The sequence below is a fragment of the Heliconius melpomene genome, chromosome 11, assembly GCF_056956725.1.
Source record: "Heliconius melpomene rosina isolate 202511_hmr_F chromosome 11, ASM5695672v1, whole genome shotgun sequence".
NCBI classification, from domain to species: Eukaryota; Metazoa; Arthropoda; class Insecta; order Lepidoptera; family Nymphalidae; genus Heliconius; species Heliconius melpomene.
Window position 1 is genome coordinate 2,532,300 of NC_140399.1, and position 17,349 is coordinate 2,549,648.

At 34.1% G+C, this 17,349-nt stretch overlaps 1 protein-coding gene across 1 annotated transcript; it reads left to right on the forward strand.

The window, feature by feature from the left end:
- The first annotated feature begins 40 nt into the window (after window positions 1-40).
- LOC146534314 (uncharacterized) lies at window positions 41-13,926 on the forward strand. Its single transcript, XM_085193268.1, has 12 exons — window positions 41-1,248; window positions 1,889-1,960; window positions 2,808-3,004; window positions 3,452-3,509; window positions 8,131-8,406; window positions 8,521-8,639; window positions 10,085-10,097; window positions 10,784-10,824; window positions 11,053-11,125; window positions 12,784-12,969; window positions 13,392-13,499; window positions 13,882-13,926. Exons 1-12 carry the CDS (start codon window positions 1,216-1,218, stop codon window positions 13,903-13,905), a joined length of 1,200 nt encoding a protein of 399 aa, XP_085049394.1. The 5' UTR covers window positions 41-1,215; the 3' UTR covers window positions 13,906-13,926.
- Window positions 13,927-17,349: the final 3,423 nt, after the last annotated feature.

The following is a 17,349-nucleotide window of genomic DNA, read 5'->3' on the forward strand; positions in this document are numbered from 1 at the left end:
ATATATTTTTTTTTAATTTTGAAACATCAAACAAATTTTTTATATAAATTAATAACACTATTGGGAAAGGCCCGTCTCGAAGAGGCATAATGTGACTGTAAACGCAGGTCCTGGGTTCGATTTCCACCATTTCCTTGCTCTAGTCACGAGGTAAAGCGCAGCATTGATTTTCGCAATTCAACATGCAAGAACGAGAAGACACTTCTTAATAGAAATAGAGTATTTCAACACTGGATTCCAACAAGTGTACCATAAATTCCAAAAAACGAGCAATACTTGTATTTTGTTCCCCATCGAAAATAAACTTTCAATTGTTTAATTTATACAAAGTATTTAAAGCTGAAAAGTTTAATTAGTTTCAAGTATTTGACCTTCAGTTGATTAAGGGTGGAGCGCAGACAACTTACGAAGATGTAGATAAGGCATAAACGAGACGTAGGAGTCTGGATGCCCACTGTGCTAAATATATTCCTGACAAGCAAATTTGTATCTTATTTTTATATTAATAATATTTAAAATTGCAGTTTAGCTTTAAATCCAAATCGAAGAGTGTCGATTTCAAATGTATAAAATAATATTTATTTTGCACAATTCTGGCCTTCTATTTGTAGAATGTCACAAAAAATTATATTTTTTTTATTGAAAAGAGCGCGACTATTACAGCTTCGAGTCCCGCTTGGTTGAGTTCCACCACTGAACATGCAATGCCTCCAGATTGCAGAGAGAAATGTGGAACAGAGTGTTTTAGATCTTGGTTTCCTTTGCATACCCTGCTAATATACCTATTATATGCAGACGTGGATTTATTTTAAATATTTTTATACAATAAGGAAAAAAAGATATTTTAAAAAACCAAGCTTCCAAGAAGAATTCAAATCCACAACCGTCGTTACACACACGCTAGTAACCTTACGTTACTTAAAAAACAAAAAATAAAATAAACCATATAAAAAATCTAACATTTCTATCTTAGCATTAATAGGTTAAAATTTTAAACTGCAATACAAGATTAATATATAAGATATTCCATTTCACGGTGTGCATTCAATATTTAACTTTCAGTACAATCGAAGTGGAGGTTGCCGGTTGCCACAAATAGAAATGTACAATAGCCAGTATTGTTGAAGTTAGAATGATATATTAAATCGATATATTCTTATATTTACATATCTCGTATCTTGGGGATAAAAGGATTTTTGTATTTAAGCTGAAGAAATGGTGAACTTTAGTTTGTATTTAGTTTTATTTGTAAGTATTATTTTTGTTTTCTATTATTCACATTATTGTTTACTCTTTCTATCAATGAAAACCACATTAAAATTCTTCGCGTAGTTTGTATATTCGTGGGAAGCGACTTAACTTAATACGTTGAAAATATTTTTCTTATAAAGCTTCACACGCTATCTCACAACCCATCCCCATCCTACCGTAGGCGGAGGGAACCTGACATTCCGTTCCCATTAAGTCACTGTCGTTGAGTTTTGCTCACTGTCGAGGCATTGGGTGTGACGGTTGGGTCTCTGCCCCACGAATAACTCCTTACTATGAATTTAGTGAACAAAACGTCTGTTTGTCGTGTTAGTATAGCTTCTCCAGCTTCAAGTTTTGCCCCCTAAAGCAGTAGAACCTAGTAGTGTTAAGACAATCCTTAGTTCCACACATTCCTCCCTCTTTCTGGAGATATTGCGCGTTGACTTGTCTAACTCAATGCCACTCTCCCGAATAAGGGAGTATCGAATTCACAACCGTTCCATTAACATTAACGAACATTAACGAACCACTGCGCTACGATAAACAGTTTTATACAATTTAGATAAGTATGTGGAAGCAGGTGTACGTAATATATCCATACTTGGTGTAACTTTAGGCATTTTTTATTTTCTTTTAGAATATTATAATGGAAGTACCAGCAATACATATATTTGCAAAAGATGTGCCAACTTTATTTCGACTGCTTAAAGTAAGTAATACATTTTTTTTAATTTAGAAATTATTGAAAATACTAAAATATGTAGGTATTCTAATAAATACTAAGTTTCATTGTTTAAAAGTTTTGTAGATTGTAAATAAAAGAAATTTTGTAATAGAGAAATACAGGTACAGACCAAATAATATCAGTGTACAGTTGTGTAGAGTTTGACTTTTATTGCGATGGTAATAGGTTCAATTTCCATTCAGAGGAATGTCAATATTTTTTGAAAAGCATATCCTTCCTAGATCTTTTATGTTTTTGAGGTTTTCAAGTTATAAAGGATTTCATAATATATATAATAATATACCTAAAAACCATAGTTAAATTTAACAGTATTTAGGCAAGTTTCATTGTACATCTAAACATCGCCTAACAACTCTTGTTGCGAGAACACTAAAGTGAATATCCATGTAGCGGAAGAATCCTTTACTTGATGTTAACAGCAAATTAGTTCATTAAGTCTAATATAATTATTTAATATATAAGTAGTTTTTGGTTGGTGGGTTCGATTCGCATTTGGGGGAATAAAATATTTAATATTTTCATCTCTTTACACTGGTTATAAGACAAAGCACAGCTAATATTCTATTATTTGTTAAATTACATACATTTGTGCTTATTAATTATTTATGGAACATCTCGATAGTATTAAAGGAAAGGTAGTGTTGAAATACTCCGTTCCCCATATGCTACCTAATTTTCAAGACGAGATCTTATTCTTCCGAATGGAAATACCCACCCAATTAGATTTGAACTTACAACCATCACCAAAAACCAAAACCAATCCAACTATCAACACAAATACAATAAATATACCATTCCAAAACAAAAACAGAGGAGAAACATACAATCTAGCGACGAAAGTATACTGGACGTGCCCCAATCTGTAGAAGATTTACCTGAGGCCGAGCCAATACATCCCGGGCACACGCTGCTGCAGCCCAGCTTTAAAATGCTTACGTCCGCGGTGAAATATCCACAGAAATCGGACACGGCTCTCGTATATGGAAATTTGGACAATCTTGGTATAACGTAAGTTTTCGAGTTTTATAATTTGTTATTTTTTAAAAAAGTGATCTTTTTTTGGCTTAAAATGATATAAAATTATATAAGGCCAGTCGTAGCGTAGGGGCACAAGATTACGGATTCGATTTCCATTTGAGGAAATGAAATATTTAACATGTCCATTTTACATGTCCACAGAAAGTGGAGAACGGAATGTTTTAACACTACGTTGTCTCAGTCTACCATGCTATACGCAGATACAGTGTGAAGTTAAAAAAATATCTATTCTCCCTATGAGGGAAATCAATTTTCTTTCATTTTCCCGCTATGGTAATGTCTTGAATTCGGAAAATGGAGAACAATGAGCCTAGATATTAGGTTCCCTTAACCTGACCTGACTGAAAGCGTGAGGCAGAATTAAATATAATAAAAAATCAAAGTAATTTTAAAATTTAAATTGACATTGATTTCTAGATATGGAAAAACCAGTCAACGAGTTTTATACACGAATTTTAGAAAATCTAATGATTTGGTACGTATATTACGTTTATCATTGCGGTTACTTATTATGCAGCAATAGCAGCAGTACAGGATTTTGATACGCGACGATAGTGGGTTCGATTAGTATTTAGGGGTATAGGAATTATTTTCGTTTTTTTTTCTCTGTAGTAACCGGACAAAGCGAAAGCTGAAAAAACAAACTATAAATGAAAAAGTCGGTATTTTTTATTTGAATGCTCAGTAACCCATGACTGTGGCTCAAACTATTATAGCGTTTACTTTGTTGTAAAGCTTTCAGAGTTATACGATTATTTTTACGTTGCTTACAAAGTTAAAAAAAAAAAAAAATATTTTTTTCAATAGGCAAACATATTGCGTCAAGCTATTCAAAATATTATGGACACAAACCGTCATAAAAGGTAAAATTATTTAGTCTGTATTTAAAAAAATAAAAAAAAATAACGGAAATCGTGGCACAGAGGCATAACCACGCGACTCGAGAAGTTTTGGGTTCGATAACCATTGGAGGAAAAGAAATATTTAATTTCTTTAATCTGGCAACGAGGAAAAACGCGGCGTTAAGTTCCGAGTGAGAGTCTTAATGAGAATGGAATGTTTTACACTAGGTTCAGCGTAAAGCTAAAAAAAAGAAAATTACATAAATCATACTCGCAAATTAAAAAAAAATTCCGCCGATAAGCCGCATCCGTTATGTTTGAAAAATTGTTTTCAAACATAACGGATGCGGCTGTCCTCGTTTGATATTTTGTGACAAATTAATATAAATTAATTGTTACTTTTTACCAAATTTTATAATAATTAATCTTCATTTATGTAAACTTTTATTTTATTCTCCATTTCGTGTTAATTTGTATATGATTGATTTGAATACATTTTTATTAATTTACAAAGTAGAATTGACAGACAAGTATTAATTTGCTCGCTGTAAGAGAAAAAGCGTGATGGCGAGTTGTGCCACTAAATTATTTTTTTATTCTACGGTGTATGCCACATGTGGCACACAAGGAGAAGAGAACCTGGGCACCTAGTGTTAAGACTCTACACATTATTTTTCTGTCAGTAACGGAAGAACTTTAGATATATTTATATGTACATATATAAATACAATATTCTTATTATTTGGGATGTGACGATGCACAGCATCTGTGAGAGGGCGCTGTATACTTCCCTTTGATTATCCAATGATTTTCACTTCCGGTTGCTGTTTTCGACCAATCAGCGATTCGCCGGAAGTCACGTGGTCCCAGGTGGTAGGGCGCCGGAACGTATAAAAGGCGACACTACGCTTCTTACCTCATAGCGTCGTTATTTCCCATCAGAGTAACATTGTTTAAAAGTGTAGTGTTGGAGGTGGAATTTCTTCACATCGTGAATCGGATTTCTATATCGGGCCTACTCCTGGGAAGGCCTCCAGCAAAGATGTTCATCCTCATTAGAGAATTTGTTTTTGTGAAATTCAAAGGTAAAAAATGGACAACGGGTGAGTCATTTGAACCTCTTGTTTCACAAGTATCTACATGCATGTAATTCTGTTCTATTGCTTGGTATCATATATACCAATACAGTAGTGGATTCTGAGCTTCACCGAACACGGCTGTGTTATAACCTACAATAAGGTGTAGGTATATGTCTCAGATTTTCAACAGTTATGGCCTAATTTTATTCAGCTAACGGGCATTGCAAAAAAGCAAGAGGACTCGTCGCTTGTTTAACGCTCTTACGAGACGTTCTCGGCATAATATCATGCGATGTAAACGGAGTTTACTAAATGAATCGGTTTTCACCGAGTTTACTTAGTTGTATATTATCTAGTAATATACTACCTTCGTTTAAATGCGAGAAATCCGTTAGGAGCGTATCCTGAACGAGTTATCAAATATATAAAAGATTCTATTCTCATCATATATATATTTAATAATTGCCAGTTGTCAAAACCAGATGGCGTTGCCTGTCACTATGACGTGACACCGATCGATGACAATCATAAATGGGATCGGAACAAGCTCTGGTCCCAATCACCTTATACTCCGATATATATAAAGTCTGTCTATTTTTAGATAATCTTTTTTTTTTATTTAAGGATAATTACTAAATTTATTGAAATGCTGTATTCGCTAGGAGCGTATCCTAAGCAAGTTAACGAATACTCAGAAGAATTAGACACAAGGATTCGAAGACAATTTCAAAGCCTTCTGGCAGGAAAAGTGTTTCAAACACGGAATATCGGAGGTTCATTTTCTCAATCCTAGAGGAGGGAGGATAAAGGAATTGTGGATTTGCTGTTTATTCGTAGTTACTGCCATCACTATGAAAGTCATAACATTTAGCAATGGGCTCCATAGTATTTAGCAATCACGAGATCTTCTGTATGGCCTCTTCGGCAAAGATTCTAGCCAGTCACCTTATCTTAGTTGCCTTAAGGGGGACTCGGGCTATTACTTGACATAAGGTATGCCCAATTATTTAAAGTGCATTTATCCGTACAACAGAATTTAAAGAAGCTCGGTACTATTTTAATTAGAAATGCTCTCAATTGTACGGGAGGGGGGCAGTTATAAGGAGGCTGCCTCTGAGCGTATCGGAGGCAGTGGTTGATGGTTTGGGCTCCGTAGGCCCTTCCCGGTTTAATCGCGGGAATGCATCTAGCCATTTACCTCCATGCCACCAATAATCCTTTTCCAAGATTATTTGAAGCAGTTAGACCTTCGTCAACCGTACAAGCATCAAAAAAAAATTGAGAAGCATGCGTTAAGCATAAAAATCTAGTATACATTTAATTATACATTAGCAATTGTCAAGTAATGAGTGCATACCAATATTCTGGCCTTTCCGCGAGTGAGAATCCGGCGACTAGTAACACAAGCCCAGAACTTAGCACAAGAGTCTTGCATGATTGTTAATAACTTTATTTAAATGTAACAGTATCTTTCTGTATACATTGTGTTGAGAAATACGGAGCCTGCCTCTGGGTATATCGGAGACGGGTGTAGATGGTTTGGGGCTTTGAAAACTCTTTTCTACTTAATAATGAGCATTCTCCATATCATCTCTGACTTTATCCAATAAGAATTTTCAAACGCTTCGAGAAAGCAAGGATAGAAAATAGTTCGACTCACGTTCGACAACTGATAAAACAAACCAATAGGAAATTTTCTAATAGATAACGAATGGTTTATAAATGATATATGGATTGTTAAGTAATGGATATAAAGAAGCAATATGTCTAAAACTAAAGTCCACATAAGTATCATAAAAAGTCACTGAAGGTTTCTTTGGCTAATTTGGTATTATCTTCGTGCCAGTGAGTGCACATCCCCGTGAGTACCTCGGCAAAAGTATTTAATACCTGACGTACTGTATAATAGACAACTGTGTATCCCTGTTGTGCATCCCAGTCACCATCAGAATTGAAGCTGATGTAGTGGAAGAAATCTATAATCAAGCATCCAGCTAGAAAATGCGGAGGCAACACATAGGTTAATATTTGGAAGAAGTAAAATTTGCATCTAAATAGAAACATTTCCTCCTTCTATTTAGAGTAAGAAGCAGGAGAAAGTGGAATAGAAAGCGGTTAAATAATTCAGAAGACAAGTCAAGACCAAAAAGTCTCCAGTTGGGCCTATCAAGCAGTGAATTGTATTGTATTAGGACCTTTTATTACTGAAGTGGTCAGATATGAAATGCGAGAATTACAGACAACCTTTTATTACTAAATTGTTGGATACCATAAAGTATGATTCCAGAGCTTTGGCTTGATTTGGTTCCAAAGCTGGGAAAAGCTAATGAAAATAATATTTTCATGGAACATGAGGGCTGTGTGAAGGTAGTTGTGCCAATTATTACTGTCAACAGTCTTGTTATATGATGTCTATATATATACCTTGGGCGATATCCACGTGCGTAACGTAGGTATTTCGCTGCGTATTGCCATGAGTTTTGCATAAACTGAACCTGGCTAGCGAGGTATACACGTAGTCGCAACTCCAATATGGCGGAGAGCATGTTGGATGTCTACGACATCATTAGGTCCGGGGAAAATCGGACGTTTAAATTGAGTACATCTGTATTTAAATGGTATAAATTTTGACACTGTAAACTAAAAGCGAATTTCAGAGAGTGAATTATTGTAGTTCTAAAATACAGCTAAGAAGCGATTATAAAATTGATAACTTTATATGTAAATGTATAGTAGTATCAATTACTTATAACTTTATTACACTTCGAAGCATGATATAATCATTAGTCGGCCTAAATTTTGGCTGAAAAACTAATGAGCTTATAAACTCAAATTGTCTAGCGCGTCGTATGTCAAGTCCAGTTTTCTTCAAAACCGTACCTAAGTAGCAGATAGGATATTCATATCATGAATTGTCGGTCTGGTTGCGGTTCGGGTGAGCATTCATTGATGCTTTTATGAAGTTATACCTAATACTCAAAGTGGGTGATGATGGACTCAAGTATTAAATTTTACAAAGGCGTTCAAAGGTTTGACCAGTTTAACTCTAAATTGAAAAAAAAAAAAAAAAAAAAATTGGATCATATTACTGGGCTAAGTACATAGTATTTGGTAGAGCATTCTATTAAATGCTCTAGTGTTATTAATATATGGTACTAATGTCATCAATTACAAGGTAAAGTTAACTCTAGAAACTACTTCATCATCATCATCAGCCGGTCCTCGTCCACCGCTGGACATAGGCCGGTCCAATGGCACGCCACTGAGCTCGATCTTCAGCTCTTCAGCCGTTCATCCAGCCGTTGCCCGCCGCCGCCTTTGCGAATATCGTCGCCCCATCTCGCGGGAGGACGTCCTACATTACGCTTGGCGAGGCGTGGTACCTACTCTAGAACGCGTCTCTGCTTACTATAAATTTATTATAGATGTTAAAAAAGGAAGTGTGGAGTTGGTTGGTCTGAGCCGGAGATAGTTTCCAATAGACCGGACGACATTTTCATTGGCATTTCGATCCTGCTCGTACTTCTAACATCATATTTCGTTTAGAAATATTTCGGTGAAACAGGTGAGACCTGTTGAAAATTACGCTCTAGAGACGGTGGTGTCATCCTGTCATCCAGAAAAATGTTGTGCTAGATTCTACATTAAGAAACTAGCTAGACCACCGGAAACAGGCTACAAAAGGTAACAATTTTGTTGTGTAATTTAGAGGGGAGGCTACGCAAGCGCTTCATGAATAATAATCGATACTTATATAAAAAGGTTAGTAAATCAATATCAAAAGTGAGCACGTCTAGCTTTATTATTTAGACGGTTATGAAAGCTTCCTTTCATACTCATGCTTATCAGCGAGTTGCAAAACATCTTCTAAAATTTGTTTGTATGCAGATTATAAGTAAATCGAATAATTGAAGTTAGATTATTTTGGCTCTGCTTCCGGCAGAGCGTTTATCAATTGAATTAAAAAATTAAGCAATTTACAATTCTTGGTTTATCAAATTGCTTATAAATAAAACAATGTTACTCATGTTTTTTGTGGTTTTACAGATCAATTTATCTGAAGGTATCAGAATCAATTTATACAATCATTCTGATTTAGATCACATAGCGTCGTGCGTGGTCACCAGGAGTTATAAACACGTCTCTCACAGATGCTGTGCATCGTCACATCCCAAATAATAGTACAAGTTTTACATAACAATAAAACTTGTATTATTGTGGAGAGACGATGCACAGCATCATTTTAAGGCTCCTGGTGAGAATCTGCTATGAGGTAAGAAGCGTAGTGTCGCCTTTTATACGTTCCGGCGCCCTACCACCTGGGACCACGTGACTTCCGGCGAATCGCTGATTGGTCGAAAACAGCAACCGGAAGTGAAAATCATTGGATAATCAAAGGGAAGTATACAGCGCCCTCTCACAGATGCTGTGCATCGTCTCTCCACAATAATACAAGTTTTATTGTTATGTAAAACTTGTACTATTATTGTTTGCTCCTCGCTGTATCCCCGACTTATCAAGGTAGGCAGAGGGAACCTTGGAACCTAGTGTTAAAACACTGTCGTTCCGTAGGGAAACTATATTTATATTTCCATCTTTTCAATATATTATTCATACGAGTACATCAAACGTTCCCAAAGCAAAGCTACGAAGCACTTACATATTCCTAATAGAATAGGATATTGTGATGCTTCTAAAGGCTAGACGTGCCCTTTGACGTGAAATAGTGCGGCGTTGAGTTTTGCTACTCAAGATGCAATGCCTCCAGAATTAGGAACATGGGAAAGGAAGTTGACTTGTGAAGGAAATGAACAACAGGGTTCCAGGTTCCGTCTTCTAAAAAAATATATAATACAAGGTACTAGCTGTCGTTAACAAATTTACTTGGATAAGGTAAATTGTAAAACCACCATTTTTTCCTTTCCTCTAGGAGTTTACGGGAAATCTTTTAGCGTTTCCCTAACCAAGGAACTGATATACCAAAATTTTAGCGTTCAACGCCGCGTAATTTCGGTTGTGCGTTACTTTTGGTCACTAATGGATAGTTTTTTTTATATATTAGATTTAAATAATACCTACATATATATTGTTTTAACAAAATTAATATTATATAATATAAATATTTTCAGTGATCCATCCGTGGTAAGTATCAAGATGTTATAAATAAATTTAACATTTATTTATGAACCTATATAATTTTTTCTTATTAATGTGTTTCTTTAATTTATTAGATACTTATTGAAATAGATCCTGTAAATTTACACCGAAGTGAAGCACAGTAAGTATTATTTATTATCTTTTTTAGGTAGAGCCTTGTGATATTCCTAGTATTATTATTCTCGTCCAATTTTCTCTGTCTGTTGACTGGCGGAACTGAACGCCGTGTTTTATTTTCTTACCAAATCCATTAAATATTTTTTTTACAAGCGGAAATCGAACCCACAAGTCTCAAGGTACTGTCACACAGCAGCCATAATTTAATAAAAAGAATAAACCAATATTTATTTTAGTACAGAACCCTATTTTTTTCATTAAAATAACTTCCCTATTTAAATAGACTTCCAGATTATTACTCAAAGGTATGTACTTACTAAGTTTGCATCAATTATCTTTGACGTCTTCAATTTAGTTGCAAGTTCCTTTTAATTAATATATTACACATAAAATTTTTCTTAACGATGGTAGCTGGAATAAGAACGTTGGACTTGTTTAATATAATTAAGAAATGAGTTACTTAGAGTTAAACATCTTTTACAATTTAGTTAATTAAAGCTGAATTAAATAAAATTCAACGACCATCTACAAAAATAGTCTTTTCATGAATACAGGTCACAGAAGTCGACGATAACGCCAGTGAAATCTTAGACAGGTATGTGTTCTACACTTTTAATGTACTACACTGTAATAGAATCTATGAAAATGAATATAACCCATTCGTAATATATGGTATTATCATGAAATTTGGCTAGTAAAATAGACTAGTCGTAGTGCAGGGACGCAAGCATGCGACTGTGAATACGAAAGATTATGGGTTCGATTCCCACTCGAAGAAATGAAATTTTAAGCTAGTGAAATACTAAACTCCCTAGTAAAAAATATTAACTTATAATTTGCATTTATTACAAAAATTGCTTTACAGCACGGAATACATTAATGAAGAAAATGGTATAGTAAGTATAAATATCGTTTAATACATTTTTAAAGGTCCTATTCGTTATATATGTGGTAGTAGTGTCCTTTAGGTCAAAGATATCAATCACAATCTATACTTATGTTATTATTAAAAGCTTTTATTTAACTTGCAATGTATGTATGTGGGTTCGGGTGAAATCTTAGAGCTCAATTTTGAAGTAGATATCGTCAACCGATTGAGATGAAATTTTGTATACACGTTTACTTTGGATGACAATGCTCGATAAAATATGTGACGTCATTCTAAATCTAATATGGCGGACCGTGCAAGATGGCATTATAAAAGCTTGTCGCGTTAATTAATATTTAATTAAATTGAAATTTTAAAAATTGAAACTTAGCAGATTTTACATAATTAAATTAGTACTAGTTAATTTACACAAGTAAATCGCGCGACAAGCTTTTATGATCATATAAATTGTGTATAATGAGGTTATGAGTTGATAGTTAAAATTTAAAAGACAAATTTTATTTTCTTCTTTTTAGAGCATTTAAATAAAAGCTTTTTCTAAAAATGATTTTTTGCTTATAATTTATTTTAATTTTAATTTTCGTCTCTGAGTGTCAAACTACATACAAAATGTTAAAATTAGGAATGCTACCTGCAGGAAGTATCCTCCATATATCGTAATCACAATCTATCGTATTTGCAGAAAAATATATACAATGAAGATTTATTTGTTATAGCCAAGTAAAAATACTATTCTTACGTTTAATTTATTATAACTGAAGGTAAGGGTGGGTACGGTGCGTAGGATAAGGTCACATAACATTTAGACACCCACACCAAAAGGGGTAGGTGGTATTGATATTGATGTTTTTCTTAGTGCTCGACTTTAGGCCAAATTTAGAAATCTTGTGTATTTGGTGGCAGAAACTTACGACACCATATCGGAAAATTAAAATAATTTAAATCGAATTATCATAGAAAACATAAAAAATGTAAATTATGAATACAATGTCACATAAGAACAGATTATTTGAATTGCACGTCTAAAATAATCATAAAAAACAAATTCAAAAGTTAATTTTTCATTGATGGATTTTAATACAGTTTTTCTAAGAGTGAACGTAGCGTTAAGACACTCCGTTACCCGTTTTCCGCCGAATTCTGGAGGCTCAACGCCAAGCTTTACCTCGACATCAGGGCGAGAAAATGCAGATATAAATTTAAACAAACATTTCGAGTGGACATCGAACCCAAGACTAGTCGTGTTTACACTTAGTGCTCTCAAGAACACTATTGTATAATAAAATAATATAATATATTATTTATATCACCTCCGTAGTGTAACATCACTGTGATTTATTTGACCTTTTCATCTAATCTAGCGGAGTATTTAATTTAAGTAATTAATTACTATCGCGTGAGCGATGACTTTGTCTCTTCTGTTTGGGACCAGGGTTGACGTATTTAATTAGTAAAATTTACGGTTTATTTTTTTTTTGTTTTATTTTTTTTCAACGAAGATAGGTACTCCTTGTGACAAAGCGTAAGTCAGCAATTAGCCTTTTTTTCTTTTATCTAGAAGAATATCTTCGTTTTAAAACTGCTCCCTTACATCGATTTGTACCCATGTTTGACGAAAAATATCCTATTTTTTTGCGGGATTTGAACTAGTGCCTCTTGTACCAGGGTAAGCAGAGAGAAACTAGAAGAAAGAAGAAATCAAAAAGCAAACATAGAGATCGTGATACAAGTTATGAAAAATCTACTTCAGAGAGTGGCTCTTCATCAGACTCATCTCATGAGAGGAATCCTGGCAACCCGTACACTGTTTTTAAGAATAAATATAAGCAAAATTGGTTGTGGAACCATTATGTAAGTGTTAATATGTTTTTCATTACTCTTCATCTTGCCTAAGGCTATAGCCAGAAACAAGTGTCAAAGTTCTCCGTTGTCTATTTTCTGCTTGAATTCATAACACTGTTTAAGTAGTGGAACCCCCGGGGACTGTATCTTAACAAAGCAAGAAAGTAAAAGAAATCTTTTTAAAGTATTATTTCACTAAACATAGCAGAGAAAAAAAAATATTAAATATTTTTTTACAATTAATTCTTAATAAATATCCTAGAATGCGTAATTGTACCGAAATTTGACCGGTATGTGAACCAATAGTATGAATTCTCTCATTGTTCCTCATATAAGAATATTTATAACAGACAGATCTTACCAAGAATCAACTGTGGCTAACTTTACAGTGTGAATCCTTCCAATATTATTGATATTTAATATTTTCATAGATGGATGGCGATCACATGAATGTGAACCCTTATGCACCTGAATTTGGCAGTGTTGGACCATCTGGAGCGGCACTCTTTTTTGGTAGAAAATGGTGGTACTACAACCAGGTGATCAGATCAGATACATTTTGTACAGTTTTCTTTGCAATTATGATGTTAACAAAGACTGACATACACCGGAAGAGAGTAAACTCAGTGGGGTTCCATAGTAATTCGGACAAATTAATTATTTTCCCTAATATCACCTGCATTAACATTTCGGGCAATAAATTAAAACGGAGTGTCTTGACTCTACGGTCTTACTCTATGTACAGGATAAAGATTCTCGTAAATATATTGAAATTGAAAAATAAAATAAATTATAATACTATTTAATATTTTCATGTCTTCGCCTGTAATAGGGCAAGATGAAGTGTATAGTTATTTCTACCACTCTTCAAGCAATATCTTAAAAAATGGTTTAATAATATTATACAAATCTTTATTTCAGGACGACTTCAGGCCATTGAATTAAAATTGCATAAACAATATTCAAGTCATAGTTTTATTATTATACCAGTCATCGCTTGTAAATTTGTTAGGGTGGATTTTAAGGTGTAAAATGGAAAATGCCGCTTTTGCCGTTTAAGTAAGGATTTCGATAATTCTCCTCCTAGAACTCCTCTTTTTCCCTAATCTACCTACATGCCTCAGACCTACAGTTCACTCAGTGACGGTAAAGCTTACTCTTTCGCCGTGTGGACCAAGGTATCAAGAAAGCTGATCTCCTGAGAGCGGAAGCGAAGGTTGACTAAAGTTATCAAGTACCATATTTAAGAGCACCCTAAACTGATAAGTTCCGGACAGGTACCTCTCAAATTGACAATTTGCCACTTAAAGAAAAAAAGGAAAATATATATATTATTAAAAGAAAAAAGAAACCGAAATCGCAACTATTTTGTAATATAATAAAAAATACAAAATATAGCCAACATTTACAGTACTCTTAAAGTCCGCCTCTAACAGAATGTCGGTAAAAATATCCTTTAACCTCAAAGGCTGTATCATTAACTTAAATTTTTACCGACCGTTTGACGTACATACAAAATGTATATAATATAATCCTCTTTAAAAAGACCGGTGGACCTTTCCAAAGTAGGGGCAACAGAAAAGGTCGACAGGATTTATGTCGAAACTTGAAACTTTTAATCCATTTTCCAATCGGACAGAATTATAAATTAGGTTACGTGTAAAATGGAATTCTGGATTCGGCCCACGTCTTCTAGTTTGGTAAGAATGGAAAAATATTGCTTATTGAACGCTCACGGATGCTGAGATTTGGATATTTTATGGAGAAGCTTAAATACTTCGTCTTGGTACCAGGTGTGTTAGTTAAGAAGGATATTTTATATATTAAAAAATATGTAAGGATTTTTTTGTCACTTATATTATGCGGCCAATGGACCAGGGGTACAAGCGTGCGAATGTAAACGAGACGGTTGTGGGTTCGATATCCACTCGAATGTATGTTTGAAAGGAGAACTGACTCTTCTTCTTAACTCTAGATTTCCTCTACCCACCCTATGTGCGGGATACAGTGTAAAACTAAAAAAAATTATAAACATTTGCTTTATTTATATACCTATCATCTACATACTTTAGTAAACAAAATTCTAAAAGCAATTTTAAAATTCGAAAAGCTTTGAAAATCTTTACAATTTTCGCCTTTTATACCCTACCCATATAATAATATTTCGTAAACGATTCCTTCAGGTGCTACCTACCTATGGCCGATATCTGATTTTCTATAAATAAATTGAACTCGAACATCTCTTTGTGAGCGTTGAAGCACAAATTCTACAGAACATTCATTTCCTTTAAATCCATTTTCCAAACGACAAGTGTCTGTAAAAATCTTACGTTTTAAAAATGGCCAACCTTATCTTGTAACATATAAAAATATATTTCATATTTTTACTGAACTAAAATAATTTTCCAGGATGAGGCCAGGAAAATTATTTTAGTGGCGCAGGAGCACGCTCTTGTGACTGTAAGCGTGACTGGTAGTGGATTCGATTCCCACAAGAGGAAATGAAATATTTATCTAAATTTATATTTCCATTTCTTCGTTCTGGTGTTGAGGAAAAGCGGAGTGTCTTAACACTAGGTTCCCTCTGCCTACCCTGCTATACGCGGAATACACCGTGAAATGAGCTGAAAAAAAACATTTTGGCTGATCTTGCTATTAAATTTTGACAGAAAATCACATGACACTACGTTTTTTCAGCTTACTCAACTATTAACGGGTACAGTGTGACACTGAATTAATAACAACACTACTGCTAACTTAATTTTTTCAATAGGTTAATATTAATAATATTCTAATCGCATAAAATACATAAAAAGAAGCTAATATAGAAACCAATAGATGAAAACTCGGGCGTCTTTTGACCCGCAGCTGAGGTACCATAAAGGTCGCGTATTATTACAATCTATTTTCGATTCGGATATTTGAAAGCTATGAATATACAATTTTATCCGTATCTCGATGGTATTCTAAGGGAATTACGTTTTTTATAGTTAATGCGTCGATCCGTCGATTAATTGTGAACGAAGTCGTTTTGCTAACATCAATTCTAATTTTTTCTTCTGTGTAAATAAAAAAAACTGCTTCACGCTGTATCCCGCACACAGTAGAGTAGGAAAAGGGAACCTAGTTCTAGGATATTTCGTACCCGTACGACACTATAGCGAAGAAATGAAAATATTAAATATTTCATTTTAACGAGTGGCAATGTCGCGTTAATAGTCACAAAGCTGTGCTACTGCACCACGACTGGCCTCAAATAAATACCTATTTTTTGTTAATGATATGGTTCACCCATCGCGGCGAAGATAAAGGAGATCCTAGTGTTAATGTCCGTTCTTCAATTAATTCACTATGACTTTGTATATAAAATTGTTAGCTATAAGCACGTCTAAATTACACTACAATAAATAAAGGAGCTGTGGCTGGGTTCGATTTCTACTTAGTTGAATAAATTATTTTTATACGTAACAAGACAGGAAATGAATTTGGATGGAAAAGGAGGAACAGAGTATCATAACTAGGTTCCCAGAGAACCTAGCTAACTACATACTCGTATATGCGGAATTTAAAATTTTATGAATCCACAAAAGATTCTGTCAAAACTTAAACTACACAGTTGGATGCAAAATGCTTACAAAGTGCAAGGTATAAAATTGTCAAAATGTCAATCGTCGAACTGCAAAGCCAATGCTATTAGCCGAACTGACAGAAGTTTCCTGTTTTAGACAAGTTTTACATTTAAAATGAAAATATTCATACGAATCTAGGTACCTTATTTAGGACTAACATATTTATTGACTTTCAGTTTAAATAGCACATTATATTTATCTTTCTATTAAAGAATTGTAATATAAAGTTAGACAAATTGGTGGGAAATGAAATATTTAATATTTTTTCATTTCTTCGCTATAGTGATAAGGCAAAGGACGGCGTAGAGTTCAGCCACTCAACACGCAATGACTAGAGCGACGAAGAGTGTTTTAAAGTGTTTTAACACTACGTTTCCTCTACCTATACTTCTATTTGATAGTGTATCCCGCGTGAAGCTGAAAATTCTTCTATACCGAGTCCTACAACTGCTGCAGACTGCTATGAGAAAAACTGAATGTTTTAGAACTAACCTTTACAGAGTCTATATAGGTCCTGGCTCCACCATCAGACTTAGCAGCTAAATTTCTTAATGGAACATTCATTAAAAGTAATTCAAATTCAGTTCCTAAGATTTTAACCCATAGTTACAAATTGAACTAATTGAATTTGTGATTTCATTAATTATAGTGTTCTCAATTCTAGGTAAATTTCATAATTGTAGCTTAATGGGAAGTAGCGAATTACTTTTTTTTTTTTTCCTGTCTGGCCTAGACTTTAATATTAATTTCAGTTCGATCT